Source organism: Molothrus aeneus, chromosome 16 (genome assembly GCF_037042795.1).
Source record: "Molothrus aeneus isolate 106 chromosome 16, BPBGC_Maene_1.0, whole genome shotgun sequence".
Taxonomy (NCBI): domain Eukaryota; kingdom Metazoa; phylum Chordata; class Aves; order Passeriformes; family Icteridae; genus Molothrus; species Molothrus aeneus.
This window is the reverse complement of record NC_089661.1, coordinates 4,231,983-4,252,954: the sequence shown is the minus strand read 5'-3', so window position 1 is coordinate 4,252,954 and position 20,972 is coordinate 4,231,983. Positions and strand designations below refer to the sequence as shown.

At 40.4% G+C, this 20,972-nt stretch overlaps 1 protein-coding gene across 31 annotated transcripts in view; it reads right to left on the bottom strand.

Annotated features, from left to right (window-relative positions):
• RBFOX1 (RNA binding fox-1 homolog 1) overlaps nt 1-20,972 on the bottom strand; it is a 1,178,577-nt gene that overhangs the window by 236,092 nt on the left and 921,513 nt on the right. For 3 of the 31 annotated variants that reach the window (XM_066561203.1, XM_066561218.1, XM_066561215.1), the window contains exons 1-2: nt 12,221-12,352; nt 9,226-9,446 (exon numbers count right to left, since the gene is read on the bottom strand). The exons of 26 other annotated variants lie outside the window; for them this stretch is intronic. In XM_066561203.1, the coding sequence (XP_066417300.1) occupies nt 9,226-9,312 (87 nt within the window). In that variant the 5' untranslated portion in view covers nt 9,313-9,446; nt 12,221-12,352. Of the gene's footprint in view, nt 1-9,225; nt 9,447-12,220; nt 12,354-20,972 lie in introns of those variants that run through there. 2 more of the 31 variants (XM_066561204.1, XM_066561216.1) reach the window with 1 other exon arrangement.

Genomic DNA, 20,972 nt, shown 5'->3' with positions numbered 1-20,972 from the left:
CTCAGGTTCACTTCAGTCAGCACCACACTGAGGCTAGCAGGAAACCAAGAATGATTCATTCTGTGTTATTATCTCCAGGATTATTCACAAACGCAGGAAGATGTGCTTTCCCTCACCTACAGTCACCTTTTATTTCTCAACTAAATGTCATCTTGCTTTTAACAGACTATAGGGCTATAGCTTTTCAAAAGCCTGTTTGTTTTTTTTTTTCTAAACCTGTTCTTATTATACTCTTTGGAACACTCACCCATGTTTAGGTTCTGTTTTAACATAATTGTAAGGTTTTCTCTAGAACGGAAGCAAAATGTTTGGAAATGCCCTTTTTTTTCCTCTTTCTTGGTTTCAAGTGTCAATCTGATTTGTTCTCAAAGTGTTTGAAACACGCTCATGTTCAGCACCACTGGCAGTGAAAATAAAGACAGCTGATGTGTACCTGCACAGCTGCTGGTAATTTACAGAGAAACCCTTGCATCTGCATTTTGGCAGCACTTGTTTGCCTGGGCTGGGTGTTTTGAAGCTTACATGTCTGGAGATGCATTTTACTGAATCTGCTATACATGGAAATGCTACAGAGAAAGCAAAGTGTCACAGACATTTCTCATAACAAACCAATATATGGACAATTTGCTCCTCCATGACTTTTAAATGCTACTCATTAGCAAACTGGAGGGCACTACATGCTTTCCAATAGTATGGCAAAGTGAGGACAGAGACTTAACAAGTGTACCTCCAGCTCTATAAGATGAAAAAGCATTGGAATTACAAGAATTAAATAATAATTTTACTCTCTCAGAATTAAAAAAGACAATAAAAAGCAGTATAGTTCAGATCAGCTCACTGTTTTCAGTAATTTTAGCTCTATCTTAAGTTGCTTTTACAGAAGCATGCTTAGTAAAGTCTGATTAGCTTTTCCTTGATGGCCAACATTCCTTGAAATGCACCATGTTTTATTTAGTTCAAGGCCTCAAATAAAATGAAAGCATGAACCATTCTGACTCCTGAATATACAGGTAAGAGACTTTTAATTTTTTTTCACTTTGGGCAGCAACAAACCGATATATCTTGATTTAAAAAAATAAATTACATTCTTTAGTGTATTTTTAATTCCAATTCCATCAGAATTGGAAGATGAAGTCATTCTACAAGCTCTCTAGCTCCTGCAGGTAGAGAAAGAAAAGGAGCCAGGACATCAGAATTTACCCTAATCCACAATAACCTGAGTCTTGTGAAACACAGGGAGAAAGTCTGACACAGAAAATTTACCTGGGTCAATTTCAAATAATATATTTACAGTGTTCATGACCTGTCACTCCACTAAAAAAGCCCCCAACATTTATTTCCAAATTATCTGTGAAATCTGACTGTCAAATATTTGTCAGGTGTGGTTTCACCACTCTTAGATAGCAATTGAGCAATGCAATTTCCAATTAGTTCAGGTAAAAGTACTTATACTTGAAATAACTGCACCCTTGCTGTATTTTTTTCACAACCTGATCTACTGAAATAGACATTTCATATGTTTTTACAACACCCTCTTTGAAACCAGGTCTGAGGAAACAGTTACCTGCACACCTCAGTTAAAAAAAGCAAGCAAGCAGAGAAGCCAAAAGATGTATTTGACCTGGGTTTCTAACATGAGCTCATGTAACACAAGATAACTTACCAGAGGGTAAATAGGTGAAATATTCAAGCAAACTCCATTAAAATGACTGTTTTATATTTAGATGTAGAAGCATATTTTTATATCAGTTGTGAATCATTCTACTGAAAGCAAAAGAACTTCAAAGCTGTATCTCCTGTCATAATTCGGCCATCAGAAGTTTTATTACTGATGATTATGCATGAGTCAGAAGAGAGAAAAAAAAAATCAGCTGAAATTCCAGATCCTTGGAAACAGCAGTATCAGCTTGCTGGCTTCTAGCTGGGGGAGCCAAGTCAAACAATTGGCTTTTACAGAGCATCCAAATCTTAAAAGCTTTGTCTTACTTAGGGGATGAAAAAACAAATAGAACTTACCCTAATGATAGCTATCTCATGTCTAGAAATCATTTTTTTTCTTACAAACTCAAATATTCTTGTATTTATTCCCCTTAAAAAACTCCTGCAGTCAGAAAGGCCCAGATTTACCCAGTTTTTGCCATTCTACCACACTCCATTGCAGTGTATTATCCAACACACAAGCTAGTGACCATAATTACAGATCATCATGTCTAAAACTCACTAATACTGATATCACATGCAGTAGTGGAAAAGGAAAAAAAAAAAAAATCTGCCTGCTGAGTGTCACATTAAATCTACCAGGTGAAAAAAGCCCTGACTATAACAGAGCATTGACTGAGCTGACAGAATAGGAGGTCAAAGAGGTAATGCAGCATTGCCTTAGCCATCGGAATTATGTCACCCATTGATTTGCAAAATGAAGGCCAGGGAGAAAAAATTATGCAGGTGGCAGGGCAGAATAACTGCTTGTTTCTTAGCTGAAGTAAAACTATTTAGATAAGCTATTTTTCTTGTTAAAATTGTCTTTTTGGTCAATGGGGAAGACATTCCATGTCATTACCCTCCCTCTTGCCCCTAAGGGCTCACTCAGCAGGTATTTGATGATATCTGCACTTCTTAGCAAGAATTAGGGGCAAGTTAAGAGAATAAACTTTTGCAATAGCAATAACCAAATACTTTCCAGCTGTCTGCAGCCTCCTGAGCAGCTGACAGGTCTCACCAACAATGCTTACTGGCTACTGGCTTGATCCACGGATTGACAAGAAAACCAATTTAATCCAAAACTGTATGGAGGAGATCACCGTGGGTGCCATCAAAAGGCACAGAGAGGACAATGAAGCCATCAGGCCTGGCCACCATGGGTTTCAAAAGGCAGGTCCTGCTTGACTGGCCTGATGTCCCCCTAAGGTCAATGAATGATGTCCTCCTGCCCAGTGGATGAGGGCAAGGCTGTGGCTGTGTCTGCCCGACAGCATTTCCCACAGATCTGTCCTGGAAGCTGGCTGCTCGTGCCTTGTATGGGTGAAAGGTTCTCTGTGTGAGACCTGGGTGATGCTCTCTGCATGAAATCTGGGTGATGGCCAGGCTGAGGGTGGGCAGTGGAGCTGCCCCAGCTGGGGCAGGGCACCAGCAGGATTCCCCAGGGCACAGTACTGTCACAGATATATTTTATGAAAAATCCTTTCGCCAGGATCTTTTCTTCTGAGAAGCTGAGGAGCTTCAGCTTCTCCATATTTTGCTGCTCTGGAATGCAATTTGGAGAATTGTTTACCCAGCATGTGAAATTGTTTTTACTTGATGACCACTGACAGCCACCTGTGTCGAGGCTGTGAGCAGTCACAAGATTTTATTATCATTCCATTCATTTGCTAGCCTTCTGATGTCTCCTTTCTCTTTTCTTTTAGTATAGTTTTAGTATATAATTTTCCTTTAAAATAATATATTTAATCAAATAATAAATCAGCCTTCTGAAACATGGAGTCAAGATTCTCAATCTTCCCTCATCCTGGGACCCCTGTGAACACCACCACACAGCACCAGCATGAGCTCTGTCCAACAGCTTTATCCACGCTCTGGAAGGGGATTGAACATCCTTCAGGAGGGTTGAGGATGACACCAAGGCTCTGCAGAGGGCCCTGGCCAGGCTGGCTGGGCCCAGAGCAGTGGCCAGAGGAGTCCAAGTCCTCTTTGTCCACCAAGGGTGGGTGCTGCCCTTTGGCCACCAGAAGCTCCTGAAGCAGGAAAGGCCCTGGGGGTGCAGAACATGACCCAGCCACGACACCTGGAATCAACCACAGTGTGACCAGCAGCACCAGGGCAGGGACTGACCCCCTGTGCCACTGCTGAGGCCACACCTCAAATCCTGGGGTCACTTCTGGGCTCCTCATGCCATGAAGGACGTGGAGGGGCTGGAGTGTGTCCAGGGCAGGGAAAGGAGCTGGGGAAGGGGCTGTAGCACCGCCAGGGCAGGGGCTCAGCCTGGAGAACAGCAGGCCCAGGGGAACCTTCTCATTCTCTACAAGTTCTTGGCAAGAGGCTGTAGCCAGGTGGGGGTCAGGCTCTGCTCCCAGGCAACAGAACAAGAGGAAATGGCTTCAAGTTGTACCAGGGGAGATTTAAATTGGATGTTAGAAAGGGGCTGTCAAGCATTGGAACAGGTTGCCCAGGGAAATGGTTGAATCATCATCCCTAGAGGTATTTGAAAAGGGGAAATTAAAAATTAAGCATAGATGTGGCACTTAAGGACGTGGATTAATGTTGGACTTGGCAGTGCTGGGTTAACAGTCAGACTTGATAATCCTAAAGGTCTTTTCCAAGAAACAGTTCTATGATTCTATGATTTCCAGACTTTTAAACATTGTTTACAAAAATGTTCAGCTATCGAAACAATAAAGATCATATTCATCACTAACACCACCACTTCACATGTGCTAAAAGCACTTGTGATACAAAAGGGAGAAAAACTTTGCAACTCTCAGACTGAGAGAAGAAATGTTAGATATGGTCTCTCAAAAGCAAGACAAGATGCACACTCAGATGAATAGGATTGCAATAGTGAAACAAATTCATCCTCCACTCACAAAGCACTGGGAGTACAGTACTAGGAGCAGGAGAGGCAGAACAACACAATCAAGCCAGAGTAAATCTGTATTTAAGCTAAATCATCTCCTTACTGCATTTCAAAGAGGCAATTCAGCCAATGTAAACAGAAATTAAGCTCTGCTTTCCACTAGATCATAATGTAAAACCAACAAAAACAACAATCCACCACTGCAGGCAACACTGGAAGAACTCAAACCTCTCCTCATTGCTATTTCAAATGTATTATTCAAATAAAACCTACGAAATTACAAAAGCCTTTTTCGTGTAAAGTGACACAACAAATCCATAGCATTCCCCAAGACTGGATTGCCAGAATGCCAGTGTGATTTTGCAGGTAGCCTAACACACTAACACCTACAAGAATTCAGAATGTACCCACTGCTAGCACTTCCCAAAACAGCACTAAAACAAGGATTTTCCAGATGGGTAAAGTGATGGCACCGTGATGAAGTCTGCACCACTACTTTTCACAGCATATTCTAGGCAATTCTCTCAACCCTAAAATAAAATGGAACAGTCTCCAGATTACCACTTTTTCAGTTGTCAGTCAAACACACTGGTTAACCAGTTATGGAAAATCAGATACACAGAAAAAAAAAATCAAAAAAAAAAAATCAAAGTATCTTCAGAATAATCTAAGCTTAAAGTTAATATACTTAAAAGTACAGCAGTTCCCAATATATTGAATTATTTCATCACCAGCTGATTTTCTGTTTTTCTTCTCCAACTCACCCCTTTATCACTACATAAATAAGTAAGCAAATAAAAGCAAAAAAAGAAGGTTTTAGCTTAGTTTTTAACACTTAATTTTTTAACAATGATCACAAGCTTAAATCCTCAGAACTCTTAGAACTTTTCTGGTCACTATGTCAAAATAGAAGCATATTTTAAAAAATACCAAGCATATTCATAAATAATCCCATTTTATAATCCTATATATACAAGTTCCACCTTTTCTATTAAACAGAACTGTCTCTCTTTCCAGAGCCTTGCAGTAGTTTACTGAAAAGCCAAAACGATTTCAACTTTAATAACTTTTATAATAATGCCTATGCATGCCTCTTTCTCTGCTAAATGGAAATAGAGTTACCTGAGCCACATAATAAATAATTTAGCATCCATTATTAAAATGTCATATATTGCATGCGTATTTTCAAAATATTTTATCGTAAATCTAGCATTCCAAGAAACCAGAGCAACTGCAAACATTTTATATTTACGGGATGGAGATGATATGATCTCTCAGATATTATTTAACAAAATAACAGTATTATCTGCATTGTGGAGAGTGCAGCCTTAAAACAAGCTTTGTAATTTAATGATGAGTGGAGCTTGGTGTCACATCTATTCCAGGAACTGGAAGAGGGTACAGGAGCACACTCGTGCAGGCTGCACAGCCTGGCCAGGGCACAGGGAGCTTTGCCATCAGCACCCCCTGAGTGCTCCCATCCGGACATACGGGCTCCCCCTTGGGATCAAATGACTCAACTGGGATGGGGACCAAGGGCAGGAGAAGAAACCTCTTACTGGATTGACACTTAATCCTAGATGGCATTTCTTTCATTTCCCTTGCCAGGAGGAGCAGCAGGGCAGTTTGGACACAAGGTGGGCCTGGCTGTGGCTGCACTGCAGTCCCTGCCTGGGTCCTGTGACAGCCCTGAAGCCACCAGTGGGCTTCTTGTGCCAAGGCAGAAAATATCTCCCCACCCACAGGAGGCATAGAGCTATTTATGCATTATTTGTACTTTCATGTGATCTTTTTTTTTTTCCCCAAATAGTTTTACCCAGGAGAAGGAAGGAAGAGGCAAAGACAATTTCTCATTTAAAAATGCATTACTAAGTCATAGGCTAGCATTCTATTAAGTTTAAGGTATATTTATTTACTGGAAAATAAGTTTGCATGTATATTTAATGTAATTTGATACACACCAACATCTCTGTAACCCTGGCCCTTGTGTCTCTCCAAGAACAAAAGCATTTCACTTTCCATCATCTCACTCAAACACATCATGTCAGTAAAAGGAATACAATCTAATACATGCAATTAGGAAAATGCACATGGCTGCTCATGTAAGGCATGCCCAGAGTTGTACCCACAGAATCCACCCCTTTTTTTTGGTATTCACACATTCCACTACTCCCTGACAAGAGGCTGTGGCAGAGGCGAGCAGAGGATGCAGGGCAGGGTTTGCTGATCAATTTAGGAGAGGCTGGAGCAGCTGCTCATCCACAGCATTAAGTAAAACCATTAACAGCACACGAAGGTGCAGGACCTCTGAAGACAAACCTTGCTCCACAGAGATCTCTGTTACTCAACTGTGCAACACAAACAAAAAAACCCTCCCAAACTAGCCCCCAGATCTCTAGGCACTGCCTTCATACACAACCTTGGAATAAACCCAGTTGGAAATCTTGGGGAATCCCTGATCACAGGTACACCTACTTTCTGTGGTGTACCATGCAAATAAATAAACTGGCATTTTATAAGCCTATAAAATGTTAAAACTGCCTCACATTCAAAAATAGTTCAGGGTTGTGGTTCTCAACCTGCAACCCAGAAAAAAAAAACCAAAAACAAACCAAACCAAACATTTACATAATCAGTTTATAAAGGCATATTTCTGAAGAAAATTTCCATTAAAGTTCAGAATGTTACGTAATTACTGCTTGGAAGAGGATCATATAAATATTCCTATCAGATGTCCTTTGCATTATTTATTTTAGATACCTAGATTTACTTTAAGAGAAAAACAATAAGCATCCTGGTGTCATAAGCTGACCAGAGATACTGTAAGTGCAGGTAAAATCTTGGGGGACAAATTGCTCAAACCATTTAATGCTGCAATTCACTCATTAGGACAATAACGCAGATGTGTGCTTGATTTCCAAAATTCCATTTTCAGGTTTGGCATCAGGGAGAGAGAAGACAAGAGACCAGAGAAGTACTCATACAAAGAACACTTTCCAACTGCATTGCTAATACCTATTTTTTATTTCAGCAGTTCCTGACTATTTCAGATCCACGATAAAGGAGTAACAAAGGCCTGGATATATCCTTCTAAAGAGAGAATAAAGAGGAAAAAGATTGAAATAAGGCATCCCAAATTTTCAAAGGGCCCTTTCTTCTAATCTAACTGCTTGGATAATGCGTCCACAGTGGCATTTTGTAATGACAGCAACTTTCCAACAAATCAATAGTTATTTAATTCCCAACAAGCTCTCGAGTCCATTAAACCTGATTACATTCACCCATTTCAGTTGGGTGCAGTTATTTTTCCTACACCGGCACTTAATCTATAACAGGAACTTATGAGAACTTTCAAAAGCAATTTCAACATCAATCAGCATAGAGTGAAAGGCACGATTTGCTTGTAATTATTTATTGGACAGGATGGCAGAGGGTCTGACTGAGCTCCAGAGTCCGACCTTCACCCCCAAATTCTAATGGCTATGAAGGCCTGCTGGATGTGTCTCACTGCATGAAAAGCAGCCTCAGCTTGCACATCCCACAAGACACAGATTCCCAATACCCGATTAACGGCCACTGTGCAATGCTATATTTCTATTTTAGACATATGTGTCTGATATTAAGCCTGAAGTGAAGAACACAACCCACAGTCTTCTATTACTGGAGGGACCTATATGGAAACCCACCTGTTTCATGCTGTGCTTGCCCCTGTATGCCAGCAAAGTGCTGGAGAAAAGGAGCACAATGAAGGTTTGCCTCTCCCTCCTCACAGTTAATGTGACTTATCCCTAGCACAGCACAGAAATGCTCTAACACACGTTTGTGTCCTGACCCTGTCAATGCACAATATCCAACAGCTATCACTTACACCGTACAATTCTATCAGAATTTATAAATGCTGACTTTTCCTGATGTCCTCTAATACTGTAAACAGGGTACTTATTGCTTAATTAGCATCTACACGCTCTATTCAGAATCCCAAGTCTAACAGAAGAAACTTCAGTAGCACCACTTTTTGATAAAAATAAAATAATAGTGAAAGCAAACACAACAATGACAACCTGGTAGCTGCCAGCTGACTCCTAAATATACAGAACTCTTGCCCTGCAGCAAGATCTTACATTTGAGGGCTCAAAGGAATTAATAGGATGTGTATAAATATTCTTTGCAGGTGATATATTTCTATACACACAAAACCACAACCCCTTTTTCATTCCGTGGGACGCGTGACACATGAATTAATGCATATTTAACACTATTCCTATTTGCTGTGCTAAAACACTTAACCTAAACACATCATGGTAAGTTACTTTGTCTTCTGACCTGCCGTGGGAATGCTGACTCCCTCAGAAACCTGGAATGGATAGCAAATCCTCTGCCCTGTGGTCAACCTCGTGAAGCAAAGGCATGAATGTTAAACAGCAGACAAATCAATACAAGCAAATATAGCTCAACTACACCATTTATTCAGCCATGAGAGATGTCAATACACAGATTAGGGTGATCCATCTTTTTGATTTCCTACTGTCTTCTCACTGACTACATGAGAGCTTTTGCCTGTATTAAAAGTGTTTGCTTTCTCAACCATAAAAATTCCAATTATTGCTCTAAGTGCACTAGAGTTAAGTTGCTTGTTGGAAGCGGCCTTGCATTACCTGAACAAGTCCAGCGAAGTATGGTGCTGCAGGCAGAATCATTGGCACTCCATAGGGATGTAGCAAAACTCCTTGAGACGACAACATGGTTTAAGTGATAGTATTACTCCCACTAAAGCTAAACACATCAATTGAAAGTTAGGGGAAAATCTATATACCAACTTCTTCCAAACTCAGAGCTAGAACCAAATAACTTCTGTCAGGGGCAAAGCCCACATCAGCTGTAAAAAAAAGAAAAAAATTGACGTCAGCAACACTTAATGTTAAAATTTTCTTCAGAGACAACAGATAGAGACAACAGCTGCAAACCTAACTCTACCCAAAAAGGAAGGTGCTATTTTGGGAGCAGCTTAAGTAACATGACTAGCCAACTACTCTTTATCAGTTCAGATTTTTAAGTACTAAACACATAGAGATCAAATTCTGTACAGATCTACTGATTAGAAATAATTTTTCCTATCAGTTCTGGCATATACATGACAACAGTTACTATCAGAAGCCATTTTCAAAATAATCAGGTTTATCATGATTGCATAATTAGACATTTCCCTGGATTCATAAGCTGTTAAACAATGTTCATGTGAGCATTTACACTTCAGTCTGTTATGCTGGGTATATACTCTGGTTTGATTCATTATATTTTTCTTGTTTGTTTTGAATAAGTGAGCTAATGCAAGCTAACGACTTCTATTAGTGTAAATTATATTTTAATGGCTTTTCTAACCTTTCACAACGTCTATGTTGTTAAATTGAACATAACTATTTTAAAAGAATACATTTTCCCATTAGGGTATTTCAACCCTGTTCTCCAAATCAACTTACACTACTGGTGTAAGAGACAAAGGACTGAAATTTAGGCTCGTTTCCTCCCTAAATCAAAACAGGTCTGACTTTAAATGTACTGCTTGCAAGACATTCTATTCCACAGCTCGTTTTTACTTTAGACAAAACCAGCTTGGTCATTAACGCCTGTTTTATGTGCTATGTATCTTCTATTGCAGATGTAACTAATGACAAGAATTACAATTGAGCAAGACTATTTTACTTCAATAAAGAATTAGTTAGGTACTTACAACTCCATGTTACAAGTGAAATAAAAAAAAAAAATCTCCTACAGTCTTCGAATTATCAGGGTGCTTCACACCACTAATTTCAGCTACTTGATTTTGTTGCATAATTACTTTTCCAGATAACTAATTGCAGACAAGATTTGATGTGATACTCAATTATTTAATGTCACATTTTGACCATCGTGGAAGGTTTGCAGTAATTGATTCTCGTGTATCGGGGCGGCCGTGCCGCAGGATTTGGAAATCTCCCTGAGCAGCTGCCTGCTGGCCCTCCCCAGTGCCAGCCTGAGCCCACTGCTAACTTTAGATGTGGCACTGTGACCCTGGGTGATGCTCCCTGCAGGAGCTGCCAGTGAGGCCAGCCATTGTCACATGATGGAGTGATGTTTACCCCGCTCCATCTCCTGTTTCAGAGCTGCTTCACTTGGCTCTTGGGGATGATGCTGTTCTCACTGCTTATCTGACCATGCTTAGCTGCAAATCACATTTCTTGGTCTTATCTTACCAAGGAAGAGAAACTCTGCAGTTTAATTACTAAGCAAGCTGACCCATCACAGATTTTTTTTCAAAAGATTGTCATTAATTCCAATACAAAACCAGTCACTAACTTTCACAGAGAAATACATAAACCAAAGGTATATATGAGAAAGCAAGTTGCAGTCACAACTCACTCATTAAAAATACTTAATTTCTAAAAAAAAATAAAAGTTCATTTTAACTATTGCCTATTTGTTTCATCCAGCAGAGCAAGCTGCATTTGAAAAGAAAGCAGATTTCTTTCACCAGGAATGGAGATTATAAAATGGATTCTGCAAGCTTTACTCAAATGACTCCAGTGGGACAACTGACATAAATGCAGACTGTTCAATTGCTCTGTAAAATACCTGGCAGGTTTTTTTGTTTCAGCATGTATATATTTGATAAGATGTTAGAAAACCTGAGGAGAAAGGTTTGCACAGGAAAGTGCAGGCTCAAGGGAAGCTTTTCTGTGATCTATTTTGGGACAGATTTTTTTGAACATTTTCTTTAATTATTTTGGCACAAGGCAACCTGCTGATGAAATTTCCTGATGACACAAAGTTGGAAGGTACTGTCAAAACTGCAAGGGATAAGGATATTACATAGAAAGAACTGCTAAATCTTATGGGCTGCATTAATCAAAATTCAATAATAAAAAATGCAAGATCATGCTCCTCCTAATGACAGAAACTTCAGAGCTAAACTCAGGAGGAAAAAAAGTAAAATCTCATTGCATCTGTTTAAAGAATTTGAGATGCTAGCGAGATGCAAATAGGAAAAAGAAAATTATCAGTATTTCTTAACTTTAATTCTTAATTATTTCTTGATTTCTTAGAGGTACTTGCAACAGAATACAGTTTTCTTCATCCAGATTAAATAGGAAAAAAAAAAAGGTCAAATTCAAATACAACCATTGTAGATAAATTGCTTTTTGTGTTCAGGGGAATGGAACAACTGTGTTGCAACAGAAGCCTAAATTTGATTTGTTTATCCCAGCAAAGCAATCTGTGAATAGGGAAGAAAACAGTAGGAGGAAGAGACTAAGCTAAGGACAATCCTGACACTCTAAAAATCCAGAAAAACCTAGTTATGAATAAATTTAGGCTGAAGATATTTTTCCAAGTTCGGGGTTTTTTTTTTTTTGAAGTATTTTGGTCTTGTCTAGTGAGGGTCTAGAACAGCCTTCCAAATCCACAGTACCAAAAAGGCTGGCTCATGAGAGAATATGATGCAAATAGCAGTGGTAGTGTGAACTCAGCAGCTTCCAGGAGGACACTTCCAGCCCTTTGCAAGCAGCATAAACATTGCAGAATAACACAAACATCCAATGTCTGAGCAGCATTGCTATTTCCTACAGTGCAGAGAGCAATACACAAACACAAACGTTGGGAATAAACCGTAATTACCTGGTTTAATGCAAGGACGCTTGGCTTGCCTCACTATAACAACATGCTTCTACATGTCTAGGTGTGGGGCACTCCAGATGCAAGCTCTGCCCTGGTGGCTGGCTCTGAGGTGATGTCCCATGTGTGCACCAGCTACCTAAGGCCTCACAGACCTCTGTGAATCAAAACCACAGAAGCACAACAGAGCTTTACTCGCGTCTCCTCCCCACGCCAGGCTCAGAACTTCTGCCAATGCCTCTACATCAGCTCCACCGCTTCAGATCAACACGTTTCCTCTCCCTCCCAGCCACACAAAAAGGAAATTTCACTTGGGTTTTGCAGCTGGCCGTTAGTTAGTATCAGTGGTCACTCCTGTTCTGCTGGAATGTGTTGAATAAATGAAATTTGACCACTCAGAGTGCTGAGGAGTGAGAGAATGAGCCAGAAGAGTATTGGTGAAGCTGAGAGTTCTGCTTCACTTCAGCATGATTAAGGTCAAGCAGGGACCTAAACACTTCTGGGAGGGCAAAGCCAGAATGGTCAGGACATGCACATCAAGCACCTCTCTGATGTCCCTGGTGGTGCCAGCACTCATTTCCTACCCTCTGCAGGGTTCCTCCTCCCTGCAAAAAATTCACTCTCTGTGGGGGTGGAAAAGGGGACATCATCTCTTTTAAACAACTACACAGCTTTCGTTTCCATTGCATTCTAGAAAATTATAATGCTGTTAGGAAAAAACAAAAAAAAGCCACGTTAAGCCATTTTCAGTGTGCTCATAGAGGGGATGCTACTTTCAGCTGTTCTCAAACCCTAGTTGGCTTTGGTTTCTTTCATTAAAAATTTTCATGGATTTCCTGAAACTAAAAATTGATTTCAGCAATGAGAGAGGAAGAACGAGTAAGAAAAACACATGAACACTAGCTTTAGATGTAAAATGTATATACACAAATAAAATGCACAATCTTACTTGTTCAAACTATCCAGAATTTTCAAAAAGGCAGGTTTTACTAATGAAAAGCTGCTTTTAAAGGTGAAGAGCATAGCTTAAGCAAGGCAGGGTAGGAGTAGGTGGTTACAAAATTCATATGTTTTTCAGGCCCAGCAATCTAATACCAAAATCTCATGTTTTGGAACAGAACTGAAGTACTGACAGGAGTGCTCTAATAGCAGTTTCATTGAAGGCTTGCTAAGAAGTCATTTAAATAGGAAGGAAAAGGAGACTGCTGTACAATATGGATGCACAGATACAGAAATAAAACTACAAGTATGCCTGAAAACTGGACTACACATTCAGGAAGAACAAGAAAAATGAAAATGGTGCTCCAAAGATCAGAATTTTGATTCCACCTGCATATAAGATGTTAAATGGCACATTAGACAATGACCAAAATACTTCCCCAGGCAAAAGCAGATGCCTCAGTTTCGCTATGGTACAAGGTGGGGGAAAAAAAAGGGAAAAGAAAAAAGAAAATAAAAAAGAGACTTCAGCAACTTCCCTGGGGCCACAATGCCTGGAAAAGGCAGATCCCTGCAATGCAGTCATCAGCCAATCAATGATGTGTGCTCTAATCAGATTCTGACAGAAGTAATCTATTTAGACCATCTTTCTGCCAAATAATTAATTCTTCTTAATGCCTGCATCTAGTTCAAAATACCACAAACAATAGTTCTTCCAAATGCTGCACAACACCAATGAACTTCAAATAATTTCTGCTTCCTTCCTACACTGGCCTAACTTTCTTGTCTCTCAGACCATAAATAATTCAGGTACCACTTTGGCACCCTCTTCAGTGCTTATGCTATGGCATATTTCAATCTTTTAAGTTCAAGTCTCTTATTTCTGATCACCTTTCCCATTGTCCACATGCTCTCCATTTTCTCTTTAAGGTTTCTCAGAGGTTTTCTGGTACAAGAAACCCCCAAAACTGAAAGGACAAATTGGTTTCTGAGTCTCCTGATAATTTCCCTCCTCCACAGCAACTTTAGATTACTGTCTCTAAAAAAGGATTACCAGCCATCAGCACCACAGATGCTTTGAAAGAGAAGGTGAGCTGCTGTTGATTAGCATTGCCTGAGGTGAGCTGGCATTAAAGGAAATATTGATAGGCAGAGAAAGCTGTCCTGCACATCTCCCCCCACTCTCCCCAGCACAGCTGCTGCATTTGTCTTCCAATGACTATCTCAACCTTTCTGCAAAAGCCATTTAGGGCCAAAGGCTCTTCAAGTGCACCAGGAGCACCATCCAGGCTTGCCCCATCCTCAGCTGCTCCCTGTTCTCTCTCCTCTGCATGCAGAACGTGTAGGAGCTGCTCGTGCCAGGTACCAATCCCCTGCCAGCTCCTCTCACACAGAACAGCAAAGCCAAAACACAGCAAGGATTTTTACTGACTCCTAAAGCAGAAAACGGCACCTATACAAACCTGCTATCTGCTGGTCTCATACTGGTAACCAGCACAGCAGATGTCACCAGAGCTGTTTGAGGTTATTAAGCACCTCAGTTCACACTAGAGAATAGGGCAAGGATATAGAAACTGTTTAAAAGTGGGAGAAACCACCTTTGTCAAGCATGTGGGATACAGCATATTTAGAATTAACACCTTTTTCTTCTGAAGTTAAATTTTCCATTGAAAAATTACATTTGCATCCAACAGTTACATTAGCTCTTGTGAACACATTTAAATCTAGCAGCAGGTCAAGATGAACCCAGCTCATTCTCCAGCCAGAAAACAACAATGCTTCAGTCCCACTCAAGTTCAAATTTTAGCCTCTTTCTTCTAAATATACAATGATAGTAAGTTTGGAGATTTCAAAGATAAATAAATAATTCCAGTCCTGCCAAATACAAGAGCTTCACACAGAAGCTAAAACTTGGGAAACAAGTTTGGGAAATTATTTGTAGCCCTAGAGAAATTAAGGCTGTTGCCCTGTAGGCCAATTGGCCTAGCAACACTCGAAGTGCAATATTTCAGTAAATGTTGGTTTCTGAGTACACAGCCATTCCTCCTTTCCCTCTGGTTTCCCTTCCTTTCCTATTGCCAGTGATGTGCTCTGAGCCATGGGCTGCTGCAGTATCTCACTGGCTAAAGAATGGTCTGTTTACTTGGCATTTCTTTTGGAGTGCTCCCATAAAGATCACTTCTTTCTCTACCTGCACTGCCCCAAAACACATCCTTTTATTACCTTTATCCAGCACTTGTCATCCCCTTCAAGGGCTCACTTCAGCCTGCTCCTACCCAAGCCATTACTGTCCACAACTCCAAGATGAATATCCTTTGTCTTTCCTTGGATATTGTGCTCCTTCACCTCCTAACCAAACTCCAAATGGCATTGATGCTTTCTCCTGAAATTGCCTGCTACCAGCTAAGACCTTCTCTACACACCTATGAACATTCTCTTTCAGCCCAGAAAACCTCCTCTTGCCACACAAAGACACAGACTGGGGGATGAACTGGCTGTCCAGTGGCATGGTGACCAATATCCCTGCTCCTCTGCAGCTCAGCTCTCATTTGTATCCACCTCTGATTGTAAATTCCCTTAAAAAGAGTTGAATCAGGTACAAGGAGATCACCACAATGACAGCAATGTAAAAACGCACACACTTAGAAGACACACATCTACTTAGCTTCACATTTTCCAGAACTCTTAAAGGTGAGGCTTGCCCTCTTCTACATCTTGGAAATCCTCACTCCCTGCTTAGAGACTGGATTGCTGCAAGATCAGAACTTGTCCCCTGACAGCAGGGAGAGGGATTTACCCTTCAGTGAGTTGCAAGACACCTTCACTTACATAGGTGATAAATGTATGCTAGAGAGAAGCAGCAGGTTAAAAGTGGAGTTAAGGGATCCCTCTGTGCCTGGACTTGCCTTGGGCTACCACAGAAACCTAAGGACCTGTCATCAGCTCTACATATCAAGGCACAAAAGCCAAGAACAATCTCTGAACAGATATTCTCTGAAAAAAACCAAATAGCTATAGGTGTCTTTTAACCTAGCTGCACTATCATACCAGTTAGAAAGATTTTGGACCACAACCACGTTCTTATCCCAGCATTTGTGTCAAAATAAAGGCAGGATCGAACTGAAAACTTCAATTATTCCATGTGCTGTGCTTTGCACTAGGAAAAAGAATGACATTGGACTGCAAGGTGCCACACAGAAAAGCCAGAAAAGCTCCTAAAGCTACAAAAAAGTGGTGGAACACACCTCCATAGGCCTGCACAACTCTGTTTGTGAAGGAAGCTTCTCCGTGTGCCTCCTGGATCACTCAGAAAAGTTAGCTGCACAACTGTAGGAAAACACTGTTGCTTTGAGTACCAAGAGCTGATTTTTACACACAGACATCACAACTTATTCCCAGCACTAAAGATGTGTTGCAAAGTTCTGCTCTTTGTTTCTTCTGCCTTAGTGAGCCCTGCATTGTTTTCCTTCTCTTGCAGAGAGTTCCACGCTGGCTTTTGTTACACAACTCTTATCAGCTGTACCAAATCACTTGAATTTTCCCTGTTGGCCCTTTTGAGAACACACTCTCCCATCTCCAGGCTACTTCAGATATCTTTCTCTACTCTGCTCCTGAGATTATCTGCATTTCCTAAACCAGCTGAGATTAGCCTCCAATCCATGAGAAGTTAAGCAGCTTAGAAAATTTTGTATGAAACATAGAACACTTTCAAGATCTCATGCTTGTTTGATATCGTGCAGTTAGACTAACTACTGAAAATTATGTACACCTTCCACAAATGATAAGCAGTATCACATCTTTAATAAAGTCTCAGGTGTATACCTATTTCACAAAATATGTAGTAGAATCATGCTTGCATATATCTTCCTTAATATCTTTCATTTATTCTTCTCCTTTGTGTGCTGAATACAGGATGACCAAGAAATATGTATTTCTGCATGTATTTTGTCAGCAGGTAAGAACAGGCTGTAATCTTCCCTTAGGGTATATTCATTTGCAATTACAGCCCAGCAGCAACAAAAACATTTTTCCTTGCAAATCAGGAACAGACTGACTCTACCCAATACCCACTCTTAGTAAATCCTTGTGATATAGCCAAGCCATGCCATGAGAGCTCTTCATCCATTCCACACTGGATTTTGGGCAATATCTGAGCACTAACCAGTCTCAGCACCTGTCCAGGGCCATATTCTTATGGGCACCAACCAACACCTCCAAGAGGATCTCAGGAATACACCCAAGCTGTACAAGAATAAACCACCTGCCTGTCACTATCACATCCCAGGCTTTAGTTGTGTGCAGATGACAGACATGACTGACAGTCACATATTTTTATTGCCAAATCTGGTCAAACAGACTTTTCTTTATTGCTCTAGTCAGGCTAGTCTAACTCCTGTATCACAGGAAGCTATGACTTCTTCTTGACCCCAATTAGAACATTCATTATTCATCCAAGTACAGTTTTCATTTGCTTCCCTTGGGAACAGCAGAGTATCACTGTGAGCATCTTTCAGTACAACTTCACCCCCTTAATACACTCAGGATTTGCTGACAAGTAACAGCTACTTATTCCCCCGAGTCAAGCTCATATTAATAGGACTGCACAGTGAATCATGAGATGGTATTAAACCCTGCCTCCTGCCTGTATAAATACATCACTCAAGCACCCTACCATGCCAAGTGCTATGGTTTGATTGCAGAAGCCAGCAGAGGGTAGATATCCTAAGTGAGCAGGGTGCCTTGGAGAAACAACCAATTCAAACCCCAAAATAATAAGGACCCTATAGGTCTTGCAAGGGATCAGAGGGAATTTCTGTTCACTACTGACAAGTTTCATATTTTCAAGAGATAAAATAGCAAGACTTGAAGGCATTACATGTAATGTAAGTCATAGCTCTGCTCAAGACACTGGCAGTAGTTTAAGTACTAAAGTTTAGCCAAGAGCTACAAGCAAGGAGCATCTAAGGCAGACAGGATTCAGGATTTGGCTGAAAGCATTAGAAAGTTCAGCTGATAGGAAGTTTGCCTCCAAATCTGAATGGCAGAATGTTAAGAAAGCTTTTTCAACTTCATTGCTACTTAATGTCTGAAGACAATTTAGTCTCATAGACATTTGCTAATGCACTTATTTGGAGGCACACCTATCCCACCCCTAAACTCAGTTCAGGGTCTTACACTTGGCCTGTCCAGGCCAAGCTAAAACCTGGCTTTCCCTGAGATGGGTCACATCTCTTCTGGCCCAGTCTGAGGGTCTGTGACTGAAGCCAGACCAACGTCAGTGGGGTGCCCTGGTACTCTGCAGACACCTCTTTGTAAAGAGCTGGTACACAGGAGAATTCATTTGGAAGAATAAAATTCCCTGGATTAAGCTTCAAGGACTCTTCCTGGTAACACAGAAAATAGCTCTCACCTGAAACAATCACATTATGTGTTTACTTTTCTCTCTTCCCCTAAGACCTATTAAAAATATTCTACTTATTCATTCCACATTCCAGTCCTATGTATTCCTCAGCAATCTCAGTGGGCACTGAATTCATGGGAATACCTGATTTCTAATGATGTCTCCCACAGCTTTCTCAGGGCAATGCAAAGCTAGGGGAATCATGCTACTGCTCAGAATAACAGCAGAGGAGAGAAAGCACCTAAGATCAGAAAAGCAGAACTCTGCTGTATCAGTGCCAGATGGTAAAAAGCCTTTCCTGCCACCCACTTTTTTACTTTTTGTCTATTCCATTTGATATTAGGAGTGAACAGAGAAATAATGGCCTTTTTAATCTCACCTTCATTTAGGTTTTAATCAACTGTGCCACCACCCTTGGAAGGGACCAGCAAAGGACTGGGATAAATTTGTGCAGAGAAGGACAACAGAAGAGGATTATTTCTATTTTTATTGAAATCAGTGCTTTAGTGAATACTCAAGTTATTAGGTGGACATTAGCAAGATTTTTACTGCTGCAAGAAATAGGGCAAAGAATAAGTAGCCTCCTAAGACCTCTGAAGTTGTCTCTTCCCCTGCAGTGCAAGATCAGACACCAAAAACTGAACTCAAACTCTTGGACTGAGAGCATCTTACCTTCTCTCAAAGGTTTGTAATAGTGATTTGTTCCTAACCAGAAGAAATGAAACATCTGATACTATTTAGTAAAGAGCAAAATCAACAAAACACATGTGACTCAGTGCCAGGAACAAATAAAAAAAAGAAATGTAATATTCCTTTGCAAATTTGAATTTGAGGTGCTCAACAAACATGAACTGTACAGGAGGTTCATAAGACAGACCTGAATTTTGCACATCTGGATTATAAATGCTATTACTGGAACATCTCTCTTGCATTGCTCTGACAGAAAAGCACTGAAATCTGCTTCTACAGAACTGTCAGATTTCAGGATAATTCATGAGGCAACTTGGGGCAATGGATTCTTACAGAAATTATTTTCAAAGGTTTTTTATAATTACCTCTTGGTTTTTCTTATTGATGGGTCTTCTTCACAGCCTCCCTTCTCGGACGCTTGTGTGATCTGCTACTAGTGCCCAACAATATTGTGTTTTTGCACTGATGTATTTGGCCATTTGTGGTCCAAGAGCTAAATTTCCTGATTTATCCTCAACCCTTCAGCCCTAATTAGCCCTTTAGGATCAAATGTAGAAAACACTGAAATATTCTTGCTCTACAGCCCTAAGTCCTTGTGAAGCTCTGAGAGTAACCAGTGTCCATCACTCTCACAGATCAGATGCTGCCTGCTGTAACTCAGCTGCCTTAAGCTGAAAACAGCTTTCCCTTGGAGATTTTATAAAGCAGTTGCAAAGTTCATTTTCTTCTGGAAATGGCACCAATTACTTGTACAATTTTAATGTGAATAAACATTTAAAACTATTCTCGAGCAAAATGAACATGCTGACAGAAAATGCACATTCCCTGTATGTTGCATTAATTTCACAGCAAAGCCAAGGCTAACACTCTCAGCAGAAGTCAATAAACTGATCTACTCCAGCAGAAATTCTGATCCTGCTTGTCTCACCCAGGAAAATTCACGTCTGCATTGCATGCCAGAAAAAGAGCCCAGGAATGCCCCATTCCCACAGAGGAATGGAGCACTCCCAGCCTCCTGGAGACACCTGCCTGGGTTGTTTGGCTGCACACAAACACAAATGTTTGTTTATAATGAGCACTTCCCAAGAGACACACCCCACCAAACTTAGTAATAAACAGAAAATTAAAATGAAAATAAACCCTTGCCCTGTGCCCAGTTCATGTTTTGAGGGGTTTCTGGAAACACCTTGAAAACAAAGTTCTCTACTAAGAGCAACACCCCAGCATTCCTTCACTTACAACACTGTAACCAGAAGTTCCTGTTTGAGTTTCCATTGTCAAAACTGCAAGAGTCATTTGCCACATCCATTAAGGAGCAGCTACTGACACTTGAAGGGACAGACCTGAAACCCCGGTGTAGATTCCAGGTAGGGGAGAGGGAGATTACAAAGTATTTCCAGCAAGCCCTTGCAATAAAAAAAAAAAAAAAAAATCAAAAAAAAAACCAAAAAACCAGGGAAGAATCTACAGTCTATGCTAAAAATTATGGCCATTTTGCAAAATGACATTCAACAAGCACCTGAAACACCCCTCCTTCCTGTTGGGATGCATAATTTTCCAAATAACCATGCTTTTTATACATTTTTTTCAGTTATTTATGTACATAAAAGGGATAGTTTAGTTCATAGAATCATAGAATGATTTGGCTTGGAGGAGACCTTCAAGATCATCCAGTTTCAATGTTCCTTCCCTGGACAAGGACACCTTCCATTAAAGGAAGTTTGC